General features: G+C 38.4%; 3 protein-coding genes across 3 annotated transcripts in view; all 3 read left to right on the top strand.

Annotated features, from left to right (window-relative positions):
- The first annotated feature begins 623 nt into the window (after window positions 1-623).
- LOC105499203 (olfactory receptor 11H4) overlaps window positions 624-23,411 on the top strand; it is a 33,245-nt gene continuing 10,457 nt past the window's right edge. The window contains exon 1 of the mRNA XM_011771714.3: window positions 624-675. Within this exon, the coding sequence (XP_011770016.1) occupies window positions 666-675 (10 nt within the window). The 5' untranslated portion in view covers window positions 624-665. The remainder of the gene's footprint in view (window positions 676-23,411) is intronic.
- On the top strand, window positions 1,986-3,115 carry LOC105499202 (olfactory receptor 11H6). Its single transcript, XM_011771713.2, has one exon. The coding sequence runs from the start codon at window positions 1,986-1,988 to the stop codon at window positions 2,976-2,978; it is 993 nt and encodes a 330-aa protein (XP_011770015.2). The 3' UTR covers window positions 2,979-3,115.
- On the top strand, window positions 7,549-8,699 carry LOC112423161 (olfactory receptor 11H7). The gene has a single exon (XM_024786915.2). The coding sequence runs from the start codon at window positions 7,752-7,754 to the stop codon at window positions 8,697-8,699; it is 948 nt and encodes a 315-aa protein (XP_024642683.2). The 5' UTR covers window positions 7,549-7,751.

Raw genomic sequence — 23,411 nt, 5'->3', positions numbered from 1 at the left:
AAGTTATTTCTAACTGGAATAAATATATTTTTTCAGACCCACAGCATGCAGTTGGACATGCTGCAAAAATACACGACTCAAGGAATCCCCAGTCTATGCACATGACTGGGCAGATGTAGGCTGTAATCCTGATTGCTTTCATAAAACCTAAGTTCCAAAAGGGGAGGAATTTTATTTTTTATATTCACCATTATACCCCCAGAACTCAACACACTTCTAGCAATATAATAAATGGTGAATAAACATGTGTTAAATTTTTGAATAAACAAACAAATATACGAAATGCTATGATTTAAATTTAGCATCCAACCTTTTTTTAAAATTGCAAGCCCAGTAATTATATTTTCCAAGAATGACACAGCATGTAGCCTGGCAAATACAAGCAGTTATGGAAAGTATATTTGAAATTACAACTGTCCTAAAAATTTTGATACATGTGATCATAATTATCATTCATTAAACTGAACTGCTTGGACAAAATTTACATTTTTATCAAAATCATGTTTATTAGAGAAATTGTTGTATTATTCTTAAAATATTGTTAACATGAATATCCAAAGTTACCTCGGCAATAAAACATTTATGCTTTTGGGTTTGCTCCAGGTTTGATCAAGTACTGAAAGGCAGGCCCCTTGCTCTCTGTGGATCATATAAATGATGTAAAGATGGAATTCTGTGAGTATCTTAACAGTGACACTAACAATACAGTAAATTATCCTACTCTTAAAGTCATTATATTGCTAAATTTAAAATATTGATAGTGGCTTACCCAGCCAAATATTCTGAACTTTAACAAGGATATTTGAGGACATAGAAATAAGCCTGCTGGACCAATAGTTTCTAGAAAATTGTTAGCAAAATATCTAAGTTATTTGTCTTGTCTCAACTCCTGATTTAGCAAATATCAGAAAGATCTTTGTAGTCCCTTTTGTTCATTATTTAATTTAGTGAAAAGCAAGATAATGAAGGGACAAATTGTAAAGCTTAGGGCTTAATTTCTAGCAAAAATAAAGGCACGTGGTTTTATTACTAGAGAAATTGATTTACCCAATAGCAAGGTCCCTCAAGAGCGGAGGCATGATGTAGAATAGTGCAATTTGGTGGAGAAGGAGGTTGACAAGCAGGGAAAATGGTGGCCTGCCAAAGAAGTCATAGGTAAGGGACATAACAGTTGCCTTCAGTTATTTAAGACCTCACTACCACCATCATGGGAGAGGAATTAGACTTCTTTTGTATAGTTTCAACAAAATTGAAGTTTACCTGCTGACTTGGGGAGTACCAAGATCAATGGGTAAAAGTAATAAAGGAGACAAATTCTGCTCACCATTTCGTAAAGAAGGGCTTTGGGAGAACTCGAGCTCCTCAGGAGAAAAAGGGGCTTGATTTTTCAGCAAATCCAGATGCCACCAGGGAGAATATGATCTAGGGGGAACTAGATTTGTAGCTTTCAAACCATTTTACAGATTCCTGAGGGTTCTGCAGCACCTCCCTAAGAGTAGCAAAAGGAAGGGAGCTGAAGACTCCCAAAAGTTTTATTCCTATCTGCTTGTTACTGGACTTCTACATATGAGGCTGTAAGAAGGCAATTTAATATAGCAGCTATTTTTGCTTCAGATTTATACTCAATTTTGCTTTAAGGTAAAAGGATGTGTCCAAAGTTTATATTTATAGGTAGAGTATCTAAGGTATTTTATTTTACCATTAAAGATGAAACATTACTGAGACTCAGGGTTATAGAAACATTTGAAGTGAATTGGGATTTGTTCCAAACCAATCTCCAAATAGGCCAGTGTATCTGGGCATTACTGGCTTTGTACATATGTTTAAGTGAACCCTTCAAATCTCTTTGAACTTCAATTACCCTGTCTGTGAAAGAGAAGGGTAAAGAATACCTCCTCGCAGCTCAAAGAGTCATTAGGAAGACCAAATGAGATAACGTGTGTAAAAACAGTACATCATCCAGCATGAGTTAGCAAAATCTCCAAATGTTCTTTATTATTCATTCTTTGATTACTTCTGTTTTTCTAACAGCTTTGGGACCCCAGAACAGAACAACGCATTTTGTGACTGAGTTTGTCCTCCTGGGTTTCCATGGTCAAAGAGAGATGCAGAGCTGCTTCTTCTCATTCATCCTTGTTCTCTATCTCATGACACTGCTAGGGAATGGAGCTATTGTCTGTGCAGTGAAATGGGACAGGCGGCTCCACACACCCATGTACATCCTTTTGGGAAACTTTGCCTTTCTAGAGATCTGGTACACTTCCTCCACTGTCCCAAACATGCTAGTCAATATCCTCTCAGAGACTAAAACCATCTCCTTCTCTGGCTGCTTCCTGCAATTCTATTTCTTTTTTTCACTGGGTACAACAGAGTGTTTCTTCTTATCAGTTATGGCTTGTGATCGGTACCTGGCCATCTGTCGTCCATTACACTACCCCTCCATCATGACTGGGAAGTTCTGTGTAATTCTGGTCTGTGTATGTTGGGTAGGTGGATTTCTCTGCTATCCAGTCCCTATTGTTCTTATCTCCCAGCTTCCCTTCTGTGGGCCTAACATCATTGACCACGTTGTGTGTGACCCAGGCCCATTGTTTGCACTGGCCTGCATCTCTGCTCCTTCCACTGAGCTTATCTGTTACACCTTCAGCTCGATGATTATCTTTGGGCCCTGCTTCTCCATCCTGGGATCTTACACTCTGGTCATCAGAGCTGTGCTTCGTATTTCCTCTGGTGCTGGTCGAACTAAAGCTTTCTCCACATGTGGGTCCCACCTAATGGTGGCGTGTCTATTCTATGGAACCCTTATGGTGATGTATGTGAGCCCAACATCAGGGAACCCAGCAGCAATGCAGAAGATCATCACTCTGGTATACTCAGCAATGACTCCACTCTTAAATCCCCTTATCTACAGTCTTCGAAACAAAGACATGAAAGATGCTCTAAAGAGAGTCCTGGGGTTAACAGTTAGTCGAAACTGAGATATCTTTGAAAAAGAAGCCAAATTGGCCACTTCTGACGCTAATTTTTTATAACTATAGAAAGTAGCTTCAGTAATATGTTCTGGCTCACACTCAGGTAGAGAGACTTATCTTTCACAGTTCCTTAGCAGTTAAGTTCAGCTCATTAATGATAAATGCCAATGCTAAATAAAACATTTTAAACATATGTGGCCTCACTGAGTAGTTACGTGGTGGGCGGGTATATATATATGTATATTATTTTTCTGTGATGTATCTTTGCTAGTTTTAATCTTAGCTGACGGAAGAAATCAATTGCATGTGTACTGAAGCCTTTCAAAAGTGTGAGATCTGGCTGGGCACGGTGACTCATGACTGTAATCCCAGCACTTTGGGTGGCCAAAGAGGGAGGATCACCTGAGATCAGGAGTTCAACGCCAGCCTGGGCAACATGATGAAACCCTGTCTCTACTAAAAATACAAAAATTAGCTGGGCATGATGGCACACACCTGTAATCCCAGCTACTCAGGAGGCTGAGGAATGAGAATTGCTTGAACCTGGGAGGCAAAGGTTGCAGTGAGCTGATATCACGCCACTGCCCCGCAGCCTGCATGATAGAGCAAGACTGCATCTAAAAAAAAAAAAAAAAAAATGAGATCTTTTCAATTCAGAAAAAATATATATATTTGTTTGTTTGTTTGTTCGTTTGTTTGTTTCTGAGACAAAGTTTTGCTCTTGTTGCCCAAGCTGGAGTGCAATGGCACAGTCTTGGCTCACTGCAACCTCCACCTCCCAGGTTCAAGTGATCCTCCTGCCTCAGCTTCCCAAGTAGCTGGGATTACAGGCACCCACCACCACACCTGACTAATTGTATTTTTACTAGAGACGGGGTCATTTTTGTATTTTTAGTAGAGATGGGGTTTCACCATGTTGGCCAAGCTGGTCTCGAACTCCTGACCTCAGGTGATCCACCCTCCCTTGGCCTCCCAAAGTGCTGGGATTACAGGCGTGAGTCACCACACAGCCAGAAAATACATATTCTTAAAGAATATTTGTGTGTCAAGAGGCCACCAGAAAAAAAAAGTAGTAATAGACATCTTCCATTGTTTGAGGCTGTCTTTCACACCAAGAACAGAGTACGCTTTAAACCTCTATGCTTCATACCTCTATCCCTTAGAGATGAAAACCAAACTCTTTGCCATTCAAAGCCTTCACTCAATAGACTGCTCCATTCAGTTTTCTCTCCTAGTGATCCACTGTACAAGTCTTGTACTTCATGATCAGTCCTCAAACATATTTATTCCCAACTGGATATCTTTACTCATAGTACTTCCTCTCTAAATGAGTTGTGACAACCCCAATATTACTTATACTACGGAACAATGCCCTAAACATTATTTGTACCTAGCAGTTTTCATGTTAACCACAAAGCATCAGGTGCCTCTCAGAGGCTGTAGGGCAAAGTCTAAGTTAGAAAAATATTCAGAGAAAATTATGCCAAGAACAAATTTCATTTGTTGAAATAAAATGTTTCTCTATGCTGAAACAAAAAGGCCATCAACTGAGAGTCGAATCTACTTAAAATGAAAACACACCTTTTAGTTATGGCCACCCCACAATGAAATCAGGCGTGCAAGGAAGATGGGCCTGCCGGTGCTAAGTGATGTAATGCTCTCATACCGTGTTTCTCAAATCTTTCCACCAAAGCATGTTTAGCAACAGTGGTCAGAGAACACGGGGCATTGGGGGATAATATTTCTTTAAATTCAAAGTTTTATCTCAAAAATTATCATAAATTATACTTCCTAATTCATAGTACATACATATTTAGTGTGATATAAAATTACCTTTCTAGGTAAAATTGGCCCCTCAGGAAGACATTTAGTCTGGGGCCTTACATATCCCATAGCACATGCTGTTTGAGCACAACTCAAGGAGACCGTGGGGTTTCCTCAGAGTTAATGTAACATGTTATTTTAAATAATCCCTATAGGAAATGTTAACAAAAATATCAATTAAACCCCCAGGTAAGATGTATGAAGGTCCTTAGGGACAGCACAGAAAGTTACAGAATCACATGAACATGAAAGGAGACCAGAGAATTCTCAACAGAGGCTCAAATGAGGCATAAATTAAGACCAACACATGGTTCAACATTCTCAGTGAGAAACAAGCCACTAGAATCTTAGGGTACAAGAGAAGTGAAATGAGCCACTGGTGAAGCTCTCACACAGGACTTCCATATTAGAGCCAGTGAAGGAGAGAATCCATGAGGCCTCCCTGCAGGCTCTCTCCGGGATGACCTAGGAAAGCTTCCCGGTATGTAGGACACGTATTCTTTGTTGGGTGTTGCTGCTGTTATACACCACAGAGGAACTACTCACCTATACATTTCTTCATTCAACATGCTTCAGAGGTTGAGTATCAAAGAATATTGGTTTATCTTTCAGCTCAAAAACCAAAAGAAAAAAAAAATCCCTCAGAGTGTTTAGATCACCATGCAATTCACACTTTCCAAAATAAGTGCACTAGTCATCCACAGGTCTTCTCCTTCTCAGGAAGAGCCGAGGCACCAGGAATGCTATGACATTTGTAGAGATTTTGAGCTTAATAGTATGGAATTAGCTTTATCCACTGGGACTAAAACCAACAGAAAATTGGAAATTTTTTTTAATCTTCTCTCTCAGTTTTCCTCTCCCTGTCCCTTTCATTACTCATTCTGCACCTTCAGGAGAAGTGACATTTAAAAAAAAAAGAAAAGATAAAATCAAGGTTTTTGAGGACTAAGATCTCACATAGATTTAGTGGTGAATATATTAGGAACCATTTCTTAAAATTATGTTGGAAATTATCTGTGATATTTATTTACCATGCTTTCCCTCTGGCAAATTGTTTTTCTGCAAGGTTTTTGTTTGTTGTTTTTAATGTCAATGAATGTAGTCTGAGCTCAAAGAAGCAGCTCAGTCTTGTGCATTTTGATTTTGGGTCAAAGTCTGTGAATCTGAGTTCAAAATCGTTGTTGCTCCTTCTCTGTTCCAAGCACAAGTGGCTGCTCCCTGCATCGCTGCTTTCTCATCTTGTTGAGGAGAGAGGTTTCTTGCTCGGAAAGAAGGAGAATGTATAGAACACCCATAGTGGGGAACCATTCTTTTATGATGTCTTACGAAAATGACCATTGATGCAGGTTTAACTGAGCTCTTCATAATCATCCTAGTTTAAAAAATTAAAAATTACTGATCCCCATCTTGCAGTTTCTTTCTCTTTTTGGCTTCTTGTCCACCAGACTACAATCTTTTGCAAAACCAGCTCTATGAAAAAGTTTACATTTCCTTCTAGATGGGTAGATTCATAGTTCACCTTGTGCATTACTAACTGCAACAGCTTCATGATCATAAATATATTTCTTATTTAATATAACCTCACTGAATAGGAGGGTTTTTTCTATTTGATTATGTTCAGTGAGTACTGTAAATACCATATATATGCGCCTCACTGAATAGGAGGGTTTTTTTCTATTTGATTATGTTCAATGAGTATATAAATACTATATATATGCATACACACACACACGGACACACACACACACTATATATGTGTGTGTGTATATATATATACACACACACACACACCAGTTCAATCAAATACTATATATGTGCTACTTTTAATTGAAAAAAATATAAGGCAAATTATCCTCTTATCAGTCAAAAAAGTTAAAGGTAACTTGTTAAAATTTTTCTGAAGAGTCCCATTTGTTAAAGCTATCATTTATTCTTTTCTTGGAGTTGTATCTGATTCTTGAAAATATATCTTCTTTGGTGATGGTGTTCTAAAGAAAACAAACCAAATTTTGGAAAATGGGTAAATAATTATGTTTGAAATAACACCTTTGATTCTCTTGTATCTTGTTTTTTGAATCTTTGGGGGCTATTCTTTTACATGGACTAAAGAAAGATCTTACAGCGAATTTTAGAGAAAATTCTGGCAAAAGTAATAAAAGGAGCTTTAGAAGAAAATACCCCAGTAACTGTAGTTTTCTTCTGTAATATATCTTATATGTCATCTTTAATGAAATATTTATTTTTAAATGTATATGGAGCATGATAAATTATAATGTGAAATTAATCACCAGGAAATGAATAATTATGACATTTTGTGCTGAAAGGAAATGGTTAAATACCAAATTGTAAATAAACTGTAGTACAATATAAATGTCTGTAAATAGGAAAAAGCAAAATATATAAAGAATTTTATCATCTAAATATCCTTGTTGACTTTCTCCTGGTATCACAAAAAAAAATTGGAAGAAAATAAATTCTCCTAATAGAAATAGCTCCAGAAAGAAAGAATCTGAAATAATGTCAAAGCACAAACCACTCAAAGCTGTAAAAAGTCTCAGATTTGAATAGATTAAAAATGATGGCATATGTCTTCATATTTTGAAGTGAAGAACACTAAAGTATTGCTATATATGAACATCTTTCACTGAGAAACAAATTAGATATAAAACAAACCATTTTTCCTCTATTTCAAGAATTTCTTTATATATCAAAAGAAGATGAAATGTTGATTTTTGTCCAATGCCACAGAAAATTCAAACAACCTGATTCAAAGAATCAGACCCAAAGGACTCATTCAAGAAAGATAAATCAGGGTTTGCTTAAGAATTCTTTTAGAATATCCAATATATTCACCTGCAAGAGTCAAACTCCTTATCCCAAAAAAAGCTTCAAGATGCTTCATCAGCAAAGTAAATTGTCATTGCCTATCTGTGTTCTCTCCACAGTCTGGGAAGCATGAATAACTCACAGATATCTACTGTGACACAGTTTGTCTTGCTGGGCTTTCCTGGTCCCTGGAAAATTCGGATCATCTTTTTCTCAATGATTTTGTTGGTCTACATCTTGACTCTGACTGGGAATATGGCCATCATCTGTGCAGTGAGGTGGGACCATCGACTCCATACCCCTATGTACATGCTCCTAGCCAACTTCTCCTTCCTAGAGATCTGGTATGTGACCTGCACAGTCCCCAACATGCTGGTAAATTTTTTTTCCAAAACTAAGACCATATCCTTCTCTGGATGCTTCACTCAGTTCTACTTCTTCTTTTCCCTGGGCACAACTGAATGCTTCTTCCTCTGTGTCATGGCTTATGATCGGTACCTGGCCATCTGCCACCCACTGCACTATCCCTCCATTATGACTGACCAGCTCTGCGGCATCTTGGTGTCTCTTTGTTGGCTCATTGGTTTCCTTGGACATTCAATTTCCATTTTCTTCATTTCTCAACTACCTTTCTGTGGTCCCAACATCATTGATCATTTTCTGTGTGATGTGGACCCACTGATGGCATTGTCCTGTGCCCCTACTCACACCATAGGGCATGTGTTCCATTCTCTGAGTTCTCTTTTCATCATCCTCACCATGGTGTATATCCTTGGGTCCTATACCTTGGTGCTCAGAACTGTGCTTCAGGTTCCTTCTTCAGCTGGATGGCAAAAGGCCTTCTCTACCTGTGGATCACACTTGGTTGTGGTGTCTCTATTCTATGGAACCATAATGGTGATGTATGTGAGTCCCACACCTGGCAACTCAGTTGCTATGCATAAGATCATCACACTGATATATTCAGTGGTAACACCTGTCTTAAACCCCCTCATCTACAGCCTACGCAACAAGGACATGAAATACGCCCTCCATCATGTCTTCTGTGGAAGAGAATTATCCAGAGCTCATGAATAGGGTTTTTTATAACCCAACGACTCTTTATGCGATTGGAAGAATAATCCTCTTCTTTTAACACAAACTGACTTGATTTTATTCATGGTCATCACAATCCTTTTGTACAAGCAAAACTATGTATCTGATCATATTTTGATGAGCTTCTGATTTCAGAAATGTGTTCCATGGGAGGTTGGCCCCAACATATGGTAAAAATAACACTTAAAAATCTTAATATCTATTTCCAGAAAGGTTTTTACTTTGGTGTGCAGTCTCCATCCACACAATTTTATTAAGACATATGAATCCAATTGATGGTTTGCTTACATAGTTGTCTATCACTTCTTTTAAAAAACACAATATTCCTGTTGACCTGGATTTTTGGTAACACATCATTATATAAACTAAGATACACTTAGAGATTGTAAATTCAGTTTCACAATTCTTAGTTCATCATCCTCATCAACAGTGTACAAGGGGAGGCTGGAAGTTAGATTTAGAAAGAGTCGTTAGTGTGAAATCCAGCTAAGTGAAGTGAGGGTCACATCAAAAAAGCCACTTAGAAGGCTTGACCTTGTCCCCTGAAATTTGAGGGGCATCTTGACTGTCCTTGATTTGAACCTGGAAAAAATGTAAAGACTGTGAAAGCGATGACTCAGAGAGAGTAAAAGGAGATGGGCTGTAGCAAGAACAAACTAAACTCCCACTCATAACAGAACAAATATAGAATACCCATATTTGACCTAGTTAGACCCTATGGAAAGTAACCTTCTTGCTGTCTTAAAAGGAACCCTACCCAAAAGTGCTACTTGGAAAAGTAAGGCCATTTCAAAAGTCTATACAGAGTAGGTCGCCCAAATCCAGGGTTAAAAGAAGTCATATGGAGCCAGCCAGTTGAAGCATTGCCCACATCAGAGAACCTGCAGTTTAGACAGACCACCGCAGAAAAAGAAAATGTTTCATGAAAAAGAAAAACAACATTTAGACAATTGTTAAACCTATGAGGCAACAATAAGTCAGGAAAAAAACTTTCTGCCTTTACTTCTTTCCCACCCCAAACGTAGACTAACTGGAGTCAGCAGAGTAATGTAGAAAAAGAGAAATGAAAGTCAGAGGGAAACAAGCAGATCAAGCCTAAATCAGATCCAGTTTAGAGGAATGAGCTTTAATTTGGATAAAAAAATAAAAGTTTAGTTTTAGACTATACAATCTGCCTTCAGTCATCTATGGATTCCATATCCATGGATTCAACCAACCTCAGATTGAAAATATTTGGGTAAAAATGCATCTTTACTGAGGATATACAGACTTTTTTTCTTGTCATTGTTCCCTAAATAATACAGTATAACAGTGATTTACATTGCATTGGAATTTTAAGTAACTTAGAGATGATTTAAAGTATATGGGAGGAGGTTACAGTGAGCTATGATTGTGCTACTGCACTCCAGCCCTGGCAACAGACCCTGTCTCTAAAAAAAAATAAAAAATAAAAAAAGTATAAGGGAGGATGTGCAATAAAGTGTTCTTGCAAATACTCTACCATTCTATATAAGGAACTTGAGTTTGTGGATTACGGTATCCACAGGAGGTCCTGGAACCAATCCCTCATGTATACTGAGAAACAAATGTGCTAGACTCTCTAATGCCGGGATAAGAGGTCATATGTTAAAACTAAAAGTAGTTATAAAAGCTATCATACACCCAAGACAGTATCCATAGGTGGAAATAAATCAGACATCAGAAAGTGTTTACAATAGACGTGGTGGGGAAAAATTAAGTTCCTTTATATTTATGTCCTACCAAGTACAAATCATTCAATAAAATAGTTGTAGCTACAAAGGCTTAAATGTTGTGGTAGCCTAAGAGAGGAAGAAAGTTTCTACCTGAAAGACCAAGGAACTCTCCTGGAAAGCCTCCTTGGGCAACTGAAAAACACTATGCTTCAAGGTTGGTAGAAGGGCCTAAAAAGAATGGGAAAACGAATTAGAAAATCTGCTTAGGATGGTATTAAAGATAAGCTTGAACTACCAATCACAGTTTTGCCTTAAGTCAGCCCTAATATTTCAGTGGCTCAGCTGAACTCATTAGTTGAAAAGGGGCAGAAAATACTCTGTATTACTCTCAATAACTCAAAGTATCCTCCTACTGCAACTTATTAGATGTCAAATATGTAGCGTCACCTGTCAAACACCTATTCTTTTGTTAATATTCAGCTCGGACATGACTTCTATCTGAAGACTATTCTCACATCCCAAAGCTAGACTGCATTTCTCTTCTTGATATATCTAGAATATACAAGCTCATATTCCAATTATTGTACCTAAAGACTATGAGCTCTGTTTTGTGTCAGGGTCTCTTCCCCTAAGCAATTAGGCTTTTGAAGATAAGAACAGTGTCTTATCTTTTTATCCCCAGCAACTAGCATAAACCCGATTCATAGTAAGAGTAAGCATGCAGGGAAGGAAACAGCTTGTGGAATTGGATAATGAGCTAGTTCTTTAATCAATTCTCTTTAGAATTAAACATATTTTAGTCACAAAACCATTAATTGATTAGATTTTTTAATATTTATAGAACTTTTCTGTTTTCAAACCTATATTTTGATATTTATTTCTATTATAAAATAATACAAGCTTCTCATACAATTTTCAAACAATAAAGATGAGTATAAAGTTGTGGGTTTTTTTACTTTAAGTTCTAGGGTACATGTGCACAACGTGCAGGTTTATCACATAGGTATACATGTGCCATGTTGGTTTGCTGCACCCATCAACTCGTCATTTATATTAGGTATTTCTTCTAATGCTATCCCTCCCCCTGACCATGACCCCATGACAGACCCCAGTATGTGATGTTCCCCTTTATCCAAGCTCATTGTTCAATTCCCCCCTATGAGTGAGAACATGTGGTGTTTGATTTTCTGTCCTTGTGATACTTTGTTGAAATTGATGGTTTCCAGCTTCATCTATGTCCCTGCAAAGGACATGAACTCATCCTTCTTTATGGCTGCATAGTACTCCATGGTGTATATGTGCCACATTTTCTTAATCCAGTCTATCATTGATGGTCGTTTGGGTTGGTTCCAAGTCTTTGCTATTGTGAATAGTGCTGCAATAAACATACATGTGCATGTGTCTTTATAGTAGCATGATTTATAATCCTTTGGGTATATCCTCAGTAATGGGATGGCTGGGTCAAATGATATTTCTAGTTCTAGATCCTTGAGGAATCGTCACACTGTCTTCCACAAAGGTTGAACTAGTTTGCACTCCCACCAACAGTGTAAAAGCGTTCCTATTTCTCCACATCCTCTCCAGCATCTGTTGTTTCCCGACTTGTTGATGATCACCATTCTAACTGGTATGAGATGGTATCTCGTTGTGGTTTTGATTTGCATTTTTCTGATGACCAGTGATGGTGAGCATTTTTTCGTGTGTCTGTTGGCTGCATAAATGTCTTCTTTCAAGAAGTGTCTGTTCATATCCTTTACCCACTTTCTGATGGGGTTGTTTTTTTCTTGTAAATTTGTTTAAGTTCTTTGTAGATTCTGGATATTAGTCCTTTATCAGATGGGTATATTGCAAAAATTCTCTCCCATTCTGTAGGTTGCCTATTCACTCTGATGGTAGTTTCTTTTGCTATGCAGAAGCTCTTTAGTTTACTTAGATCTCATTTGTCTATTTTGGCTTTTGTTGCCATTGCTTTTGGTGTTTTAGACATGAAGTCCTTGCCCATGCCTATGTCCTGAATGGTATTAACTAGGTTTTCTTCTAGGGTTTTTATGGTTTTAGGTCTAACATTTAAGTCTCTAATCCATCTTGAATTAATTTTCGTATAAGGAGTGAGGAAAGGATCCAGTTTCAGCTTTCTACTTATGGCTAGCCAGTTTCCCCAGCACCATTTATTAAATAGGGAATCCTTTCCCCATTTCTTGTTTTTGTCAGGTTTGTCAAAGATCAGATGGTTGTAGATGTGTGGTATTATTTCTGAGGCCTCTGTTCTGTTCCATTAGTCTATATCTCTGTTTTGGTACCAGTACCATGCTGTTTTGGTGACTGTAGCCTTGTAGTATAGTTTGAAGTCAGATAGGGTGATGTCTCCAGCTTTGTTCTTTTTGCTTGGGATTGTCTTGGCAATGTGGGCTCTTTTTTGGTTCCATATAAACTTTAAAGTAGTTTTTTTCCAATTCTGTGAAGAAAGTCATTGGTAGCTTGATAGTGATGGCATTGCATCTATAAATTACCTTGGGCAGTATGGCCATCTTCACGATATTGATTCTTCCTATCCATGAGCATGGAATGTTCTTCCATTTGTTTGTGTTCTCTTTTACTTCACTGAGCAGTGGTTCTTAGCTCTCTTTGAAGTGGTCCTTCACATCCCTTGTAAGTTGGATTCCTAGGTATTTTATTCTCTTTGTAGCAATTGTGAATGGGAGTTCACTCATGATTTGGCTCTCTGTTTGTCTGTTATTGGTGTATAGGAATGCTTGTCATTTTTGCACATTGATTTTGTTTCCTGAGACTTTGCCGAAGTTGTTTATCAGCTTAAGGAGATTTTGGGCTGAGATGACGGGGTTTTCTAAATATACAATCATGTCATCTGCAAACAGGGACAGTTTGACTTCCTCTTTTCCTAACTGAATGCCCTTTATTTCTTTCTCTTGCCTGATTTCCCTGGCCAGAACTTCCAATACTATGTTGAATAGGATTGATGAGAGAGGGTATCCCTGCCTTGTGCCACTTTTCAAAGGGAATGCTTCCAGTTTTTGCCCATTCAGTATGATATTGGCTGTGGGCTTGTCATAAATAGGTCTTATTATTTTTGGATATGTTACATCAATACCTAGTTTATTGAGAGTTTTTAGCATGAAGGGGAGTTGAATTTTGTTGAAGTCCGTTTCTGCATCTATTGAGATAATCGTGTGGTTTTTGTCATTGGTTCTGTTTATATGATGGATTATGTTTATTGACTTGTGTATGGTGAACCAGCCTTGCATCCCAAGGATGAAGCCGACTTGATCATGGTGGATAAGTTTTTTGATGTGCTTCTGGATTTGATTTGCCAGTATTTTATTGAGGATTTTCACATTGATGTTCATCAGGGATATTGATCTAAAATTCTTTTTTTGAAAAAAACCTGTCTCTGCCAGGTTTTGGTATCAGGATGATGCTGGCCTCGTAAAATGAGTTAGGGAGGATTCCCTCTTTTTCTATTGATTGGAATAGTTTCAGAAGGAATGGTACCAGCTCCTCTTTGTACCTCTGGTAGAATTCAGCTGTGAATCCGTCTGGTCCAGGACTTTCTTTGGTTGGTAGGCTATTAATTATTGCCTCAATTTCAGAGCCTGATGTTGGTCTATTCAGAGATTCGACTTCTTCCTGGTTTCGTCTTTGGAGGGTGTATGTGTCCAGGAATTTATCCATTTCTTCTGGATTTTCTAGTTTATTTGCGTAGAGGTATTTATAGTATTCTCTGATGGTAGTTTGTATTTCTGTGGGATCAGTAGTGTTATCCCTTTTACCTTTTTTATTGCATCTATTTGATTCTTCTCTCTTTTCTTCTTTATTAGTCTTGCTAGCGATCTATCAATTCTGTTGATCTTTTCAAAAACCAGCTCCTGGATTCATTGATTTTTTGAAGGGTTTTTTGTGTCTCTCTCTCCTTCAGTTCTGCTCTGATCTTAGTTATTTCTTCCCTTCTACTAGCTTTTGAATTTGCTTGCTCTTGCTTCTCTAGTTCTTTTAATTGTGATGTCAGGGTGTTGATTTTAGATCTTTCCTGCTTTCTCTTGTGGGCATTTAGTGCTACAAATTTCCCTCTATACACTGCCTTAAATGTGTCCCAGAGGTTCTGGTACATTGTGTCTTTGTTCAAGAGCTCCTGAAGGAAACACTAAACATGGTAAGGAACAACTGGTACCAGCCACCGTAGAAACATGCTAAATTGTGAAGATCATCAATGCTAGGAATAAACTACATCAACTGACAGGCAAAATGACCAACTAACATCATAATGACAGGATCAAATTCACACATAACAATATTAACCTTAAATGTAAATGGGCTAAATGCCCCAATTTAAAGACACAGACTGGAAAATTGGATAAAGAGTCAAGACCCATCAGTGTGCTGTATTCAGGAGACCCCCATCTCACGTGCAGAGACACACATAGGCTCAAAAGAAAGGGATGGAGGAAGATCTGCCAAGCAAATGGAAAACAAAAAAAAGCAGGCATTGCAATCCTAGTCTCTGATAAAACAGACTTTAAACCAACAAAGATCAAAAGAGACAAAGAAGGCCATTACATAATGGTAAAGGGATCAGTTCAACAAGAAGAGCTAACTATCCTAAATATATATACACCCAATACAGGAGCACCCAGGTTCATAAAGCAAGTCCTTAGAGACATACAAAGAGACTTAGACTCCCACACAATAATAATGAAAGACTTTAACACCCCACTGTCAATATTAGACAGATCAACAAGACAGAACGTTAACAAAGATATCCAGGACTTGAACTCAGCTCTGCATCAGGCGGACCTAATAGACATCTACAGAACTCTCCACACCAAATCAACAGAATATACATTCTTCTCAGCACCACACTGCACTTATTCCAAAATTGACCATATAGTTGGAAGTAAAGCACTCCTCGGCAAATGTAAAAGAACAGAAATTACAACAAACTGTCTCTCAGACCACAGTGCAATCAAATTAGAACTCAGGATTAAGAAACTCACTCAAAATTGCACAACTACATGGAAAATGAACAACCTGCTCCTGAATGACTACTGGGAAATAACAAAATGAAGGCAGAAATAAAGATGTTCTTTGAAACCAATGAGAACAAAGACACAACGTATAAAGTTAAAGGTAAAAGTGTCCACCCTCTCTCTTTTCATTATCCCACTTCCTGCAGATAACAGTTTACTACTAATCTAAATTTCTATGCATAGACAAGCATGCAAATGCACGCATATGTAATTGTTTTCTTTTTCTTTAACAGATTATAATATAGAAAGTATTCCATGGCTGCATTTTTCTTCTCTTAAAATATTGCAACCTTTTATAAGGTCAAATAGATATGCATAGTTGAATATTGCCCCGATGTATGAATAAAATGTAACTTATTTAATTATTCCCCTATTACTAGACACACATTTTAGAGCAGTTTTTTTTAACGTAAGTTCAAGGTATTTTTTAAAAAGTTCTATGAAGGGTCTTGTTAAAGACACACTAAATTTATAATAAATCCTTTTTAAAAATTATGTAATATACCATGCATACAGAAGTCCATATAATATATACATGCAAGTTTAAAGAATATAAAATTTAGAAATGCCTATGCCCTTCTTTACCCAAGTAAAAAAAAAAAAGGAATATTACCAGCACTTTAGACACCCCCTTTGAATAGCTCCCCAACTATATCCATCTTGCTATGTACCAAAGTATTTGTCTCAATTATCTCCTGCTTTTCTTTATCTTTGCCACTTATGTATGTATATAACTGAAAATAGTACAGTAGGAAATTCCAAAGACCCATTCCTCTACAGAAACATGGAGAAAAATGTCAAAAACTGTCCAAATCCGCTTTATCAGAACTCTAGAAAATAGTCAAAGATGTACAGAAATCAAGTGAATCCTTCATCAAGTAAAAGGTGACTAAAACATGGTAGAGCTCTGTGGCATTTTAATTTACCCTTGCCATATCCCCTCCTCCTCAGCTCAGCAGTCATCTTGAAGATGGCAGTCCATGTTTTCAGTATGGGTTCCTTGTTCTCAGAAGTTGTTTGTCTCTTTTGACTTGTCTAGGAGCTCCCTGAAAAATTACTACAGAGGGCTTGCCTTTATTTCACCTAAGTTGGAACTCTCTCATGGCAAAGAAAGAGCTAGAAGGAGAGCATTCCTCAAAAACATTAAAAGGCAAATAAACTACCCACTGCTTCCTGGAAGCAAAGATATCAATTGATATAAACAATAGATTCACTTAAAAGCCTAGAGGAAAACCTGGGGAGTGAGTTATTTTGAGAAATAAGGACTGTGAAGAGCTTTCACATTATCTCTGGGAATCTCACCAAATAGAAAATATCAGGAAGAAAATAAAAATTATAGTACAGGTAGTGGTTCATGCCTATAATCCTAACACTTTGGGAGGCCAAGGTAGGAGGACTGCTTGAGCCCAGGAATTTGAGATCAACCTGGGAAACATGGTGAGACCTTGTCTCTGCAAATTAAAAAATTGGCCAAGTATGGTGGCATATGACTGTGGTCCTAGCTACTCACTGGGAGGCTGAGGTGGGAGATTCACTTGAGCCTGGAAGATTGAGGTTTCAGTGAGCTGTGACTGTGCCACTGCACTCCAGCCTGGGCAACAGAGCAAGACCTCTACTCAAAAAAATATATATATAAGAAGACATCAAATAGAAATTATGAAACAAAACAATACAATAACTGAAGTGAAAAATTTATTAGAGGGGTTCTACAGTAGATTTGAGCAGGGAGAAATAACAATCAGTGAACTTGAATATAAGTTATTTGAGATTATCTAGTCTGATGAACAGAAAGAAAAACATATTTAGTAAAACTAAGGAAACCTGTGGAACACTATCAGTTGTACCCTGTACACATAATAGGAATCCTAGAAGAAGGGGAGAGAGAAAAGAGACAGAAAGAATATTTGAAGAAATAATGGTCAAAAATGTCCCTAAGTTGGCCAGGTGCAGTGGCTCATGCCTGTAATCCCAATACTTTGGGAAGCTGAGGTGGGCAGATCACTTCAGGCCAGGAGTTTGAGACCAGCCTGGTCAAAACTGTGAAACTTTGTCTCTACTAAAAGTACAAAAAATATTAGCCAGACATGGTGGCACACATGCCTGTAGTCCCAGCTACTTGGGAGGTTGAGGCATGAGAATCATTTGAACCTGGGAGGTGGAGGTTGCAGTGAACTGAGATTGCAACACTGTACTCCAGCCTGGGTGATGGAGGGAGACACTGTCTCAAAAACAACAACAACAAAACCTTAAAACTTCCCAAGGTTGGCTGGGTGCAGTGGCTCACGCCTGTAATCCCAGTACTTTGTGAGGCCGAGGTGGGTGGATCATGAGGTCAAGAGATCAACACCATCCTGGCCAACTTAGTGAAACCTAGTCTCTACTAAAAATACAAAAATTAGTCAGGTGTGGTGGCACATGCCTGTAGTCCCAGCAACTTGGGAGGCTGAGGCAGAAGAATCACTTGAACCCTGGAGGTGGAGGTTGCAGTCAGCCCTGATTGTGCCACTGCACTCCTGTCTGGCAATGGAGCAAGACCCTGGCAAAACAAAACAAAACAGAAAACAAAAAAAAAAACTTCCTAAGGTTGATGAAAGACATGAAACTATATATCCAAGAAGCTCAATAAGCATCACATAAATAAGCTTAAGAGATTTAGAAAGTAGCAAAAGAAGTGACTATCAACAAGGGATTCTAGATAAGATTAACAGCCAATTTCTCATCAGAAACCATGGAGACCAGAAGGCAGTGGAATGACATATTAGAGTGCTAAAAGAAAACAAAAATGTCAACCAAGAATTCTAGCAAGCCAGAAATGACACTAGGGACATTAATACTGTTCTTACATATAAATGGGATTATAAGAGAATACTATGAGCAATTATATGTCAACAAATTAGATAACCTAAAATAAGATGCATAAGGGCACTACCAAAACTGACTCAAAAAATACATAGGAAATCTGAATAGATCTGTAACAAGTGAAAAATTGTAATCAATAATCAAAAACTACCCAACAACAACAACAAAAAAAAACAGGACCATACTACTTCACTGGCATATTCTACCAAATATTTAAAAAGAACTAACATCAGTTCTTCTCAAACTCTTCCAAAAACAAAAACAAAAAAAAAGGAACACATTCTAACTCATTTTATAAGACAGCATTATAAACCAAAGCCATAACAAGAAAAGGAAACTGCAAATCCATATCTCCAGTAAATATAGGTGCAAAATTCCTCAACAAAATACTAGCAAGTCAAACCCAGCAGTATATTTAAAGAATGAAATACCATGACTAATGAAGATTTATCCTAAGAATGAAAGGGTAGCTCAATATAAGAAAATAATTCATCAATATACCACATTAATTACACTAAGTCAATAATCAGAAGAGGAAATTAAGAAGCCAAATTCATGGCTGCACACAGTGGCTCACACCTGTAATCCCAGCACTTTGGTAAACTTAAGCAGGTGGGTCACTTGATGTCAGGAGTTCAAGACCAGCCTGGCCAACATAGTGAAACCCTGTCTCTACTAAAAAAAAACAAACAAACTTAGCTGGGTGTGGTGGCAAGAACCCATAGTCCCAGCTACTCAGGAGGCTGAGGCAGGAGAATTACTTGAACCCAGGAGGCAGATGTTGCAGTGAGCCATGATCATGCCACTACAATCCAGCCTGGGTAAAAGAGTGAGATTCCATCTAAAAAAAATAAAAGCCAAATGCATTTCTAATAGCATCAAAAATAGCTAAATGCTTAGGAATTAATTTAATTAAAGTGGTATCAGACTTATACATTAAAAACTACAAAACATTGTGAAATAGATTTAAGACAAGTAAATGCATAAACATCTCATGTTCATGGATTGGAATGCATAACATCATTAAGATGACAATACTTCTCAAAGTTATTTACAAATTCCATACAATCTATATCAAAATTCCAATGGGCTTTTTCACAGAAATGCAAAAGTCAATACTAAAACTTACGGGGAATCTCAAAAGACCCAAAATAGCCAAAACAATCTGGAAAAAGAACAGAGTGAAAGGACTCATACTTTCTGATTTCAAGACTTACTACAAAGCTATAGGAATCAAGGCAGTGTGGTATTGGCATAAAATAGACATATAGATCAACAGAATATAATTGGAAGTTTAGAAATAAACCTGTATATCTGTGGTCAATTAACTTTTAACAAAGGCGCCAAGATCATTCAATGAAGAAAGAATAGTCTCTTTAACAAATGGTGCTGGGACAACTGGATATCATGTGCAAAAGAATGAAATTGGACTCTTATTTCATCCCATATAAAAAATAACTCAACATTAATCAAATACCTAAATATAAGTGCTAAAGTTATAAAACTCTTAGAAGAAAACATACATTTAAACCTTTGTATCCTTGAATTAGTCAATGGTTCTTTAGGTATAAGATGAAAAGTGCAAGAAATCAAATTCAAAAATAGATAAGTGAGCCAGGCTCATGCCTTTAATCCCAGCACTTTGGGATGCTGAGGCATGAGGATCACTTGAAGACAGGTGCTCAAGACCAGCCTGAGAAGCAAAGCAGGACCCTGTCTCTACAAGAAAATTTAAAAATTAGCCAAGCACATGTGCCTGTAGTCCCAGCTTCTCAGGAGACTAAGGTAGGAGGATCCCTTGAGCTCAGGAGTTCCAGGCTTCAGTGAGCTATGATGGTGCCAACTCCAGCCTGGGTGACAGAGCAAGACCCTGTCTCAATCAGTCAATCAATAAATAGACTTCATCAACATTTTAAAAATTTTGTGCATCAAAAGACACTATCAACAGAGTGAAAAGGCAACCTATGGAATGGGAAAACATACTTGCAAGTCATATATCTGATAAGTGTCTGATGTCCAGAATATATAAAGCATTCTTACAACTCAACAACAAAAAGATAACCCAATTTTAAAATAGGCAAAGGACTTATGTAGACATTTGTCCATAGAAGCCATACAGATGGTCAAAAAGTACATAGACGCTCAATAACATTAGTTATTAGGGAAATGCAAATCAAAACCACAATGAGGTACCACTTCATATCCACTAGAATAGTTATAATTTTTCTAAAAAGCTGAAAATAACAAGTGTCGATGAGAATATGAAAAATTAGAACTCTCATGTATTATTGGAGGGAATGTAAAATGATGCAGCCACTTTAAAAAATAGTTTGTCAGTTTCTAAATAAGTTAAAAATAGAATTACCCTAAGACTCAGCAATTCCACTCCTAAATATATACCCCACATAATTAAAAACAGATGTTCGAATAAAAACCTATACATGAATGTTCATAGCAGTACTATTCACAATAGCCAAAAGAACACAAACATCCATCAACTGATGGACGTATTGTAAAATGTGATATATCCAAATGATGTAATATTATTCAGTCACAGAAAAGGAATTAAGTATTGATACACAATACAACACAGATAAACTTCAAAAGCATTATGCTGGAGAGATCATGGCGGACAGGAAGCAGGACTAGATTGCAGCTCCCACTCGGACAGACAGAGCAGCGTATGGAGGCTCTAATCATGAACTTTTGCTTCAGAACAACTGCAGGAATAAATCAGGAAAGCTAAGAGAATCCACAGACACTCTGAAAGAAGTGGATTGCTCCTGCAGGGTCCAGGAGACACCCCAAACATTGTGAGTGCCCAAGCTGTGGAAGTGGGAAAGGGGAATTGTCCACTCCTGAAAACAAACGCTCACTGTGGAACCTGAAGGTCTAGATCATGGGAGAAGATACTGACCTTACCTGCAGCTGAGTCAATTTAGAGAGCCGAGTGAAATACAGCAGTAGAGGAAGATGCAGGAAAAGCCCTGTGTGCTTACTGGGTCCCCTAGCAAGCCATTTCTGCCTTGTTTCACAGGGGTCCTCAGAGAGGGCTGCGCATGCACTAGGGAAGGGCCACATAAGGAAACCTCCAGATGAACTTTGTAACAATTTAAACTAATTAAGAAGTCTCCTGCCCAGAACTCAAGGGAGGGTGTGAATCCGGTGTGCAGACTCCACAGCTCTACTTGCTTTCTCAGCTGGAAGGCAGGTAGGCTGAGGTAAGCTCTCAGCCCTGCTTGCCCACTGCCTGGAAACAGACTCGGTGTTATTGGGGGAAGGAGCATGGTGGGAGTAAGGCCAACCTTTTCAATTGCATGGGAGCTGGGTGAGGCCTGTGACTACCGGCTTTCCCCCACTTCGCTGACACCTGGATGACACAGTAGAGGCAGCCATAATCGTCCTAAGAACATAACTCCATTGACCTGGGAACCACACCACCAACCCCCACAGCAGCTGCATCAAGACCCGCCTGAGGAGAGTCTGAGCTCAGATACGCCTAGCCCTGTCCCCACCTAATGGTCTTTCCCTACCCACCCTGGTAGCTGAAGACAAAGGGCATATACTCTTGGGAGTTCTGGGGCCCCACCCACCACCTGTTCCCTCCCCGTACTACCACAGCTGATGCTCTTTGAAAGCACCACCTCCCGGCAAGAGGCCAATCAGCACAAAAATAGTGCATTAAACAGCCAAAGCTAAGGACCCTCAGCATCCATTTTACCCCCACCCCTGCCACTTCCACCAGAGCAGGTGCTGGTATCTATGGCTGAGAGACCCACAGATGGTTCACATCACAGGACTCTGTGCAGACAACCCCCAGTACCAGCCCAGAGCATGCTAGACATGCTAGGTGGCTAGATCCAGAAGAGAGATAAGGATCACTACAGCTCACATCTCAGGAAGTCACATCCCTAGGAAAAGAAGGAGAGTACTACGTCAAGGAAACATCCATGGGACAAAAGAATCTGAACAACAGCCTGGAGCCCTAGACCTTTTCTTGACAGAGCCTACCCAAATGAGAGGGAACCCAGAAAGCCAACTCTGTTAATATGACTCAACAAGGTTTTTTAACACCCCCAACATATACCAGCTCACCATCAATGGATCCAAACAAGAAGAAATCCCTGATTTACCTGAAAAAGAATTCAGAAGTAGTTATTAAGCTAATCAAGGAGGCACCAAAGAAAGGTGAAGCCCAATTTAAGAAAGTCAAAAAAAAAGGATGCAAGAAATGAGGGGAGAAATTTTCAATGAAATAGATAGCATAAATAAAAAACAATCAAAACTTCAGGAAACAATGGACACACTTATATAAATGCAAAATGCACTGGAAAATCTCACCAATAGAATTGAACAAGCAGAAGAAAGGACTTCAGAGCTCAAAGACAAGGTTTCTGAATTAACCTAATGTAACAAAGACAAAGAATAAGAAAATATGGGCTGGGCATGGTGGCTTATGCCTGTAATCCCAGCACTTTGGGAGGCCAAGGCGGGTGAATTACCTGAGATCAGAAGTTCAAGACCAGCCTGACCAACATGGAGAAACCCCATCTCTACTAAAAACACAAAATTAGCCGGGTGTGGTGTCACATGCCTGTAATTCCAGCTACTTGGGAGACTGAGGCAGGAGAATTGCTTCAACCCAGGAGGCAGAGGTGGTGGTGAGCCAAGATCATGCCATTGCACTCCAGCCTGGGCAACAAGAGTTAAACTTTGTCTCAAAAAGTAAAAAAAAAAAAGAAAGAAAGAAAAAAGAATATGAACAAAGCCTCCAAGAAGTCTGGAATTATGTTAAATGACCAAACCTAAGAATAATCGGCATTCCTGAAGAAGAGAAATCTAAACGTTTGGAAAATATATTTGGGGAATAATGAAGGAAAATTTCCCTGGCCATGCCAGAGACCTAGACATCCAAATATAAGAAGCTCAAAGAATGCCTGGGAAATTCATCACAAAGAGATCATCGCCTACACACATTGTCATCAGGTTATCTAAAGTTAAGATGAAGGAAAGAATCTTAAGAGCTGTGAAACAACAGCACCAGGTAACCTATAAAGGAAAAGCTATCAGATTAACAGCAGATTTATCAGCAGAAATCC

The sequence above is a fragment of the Macaca nemestrina genome, chromosome 7, assembly GCF_043159975.1.
Source record: "Macaca nemestrina isolate mMacNem1 chromosome 7, mMacNem.hap1, whole genome shotgun sequence".
NCBI lineage: Eukaryota > Metazoa > Chordata > Mammalia > Primates > Cercopithecidae > Macaca > Macaca nemestrina.
Note: the sequence above shows the minus strand (reverse complement) of the source record. Positions and strands in the feature narration are given on the sequence as shown.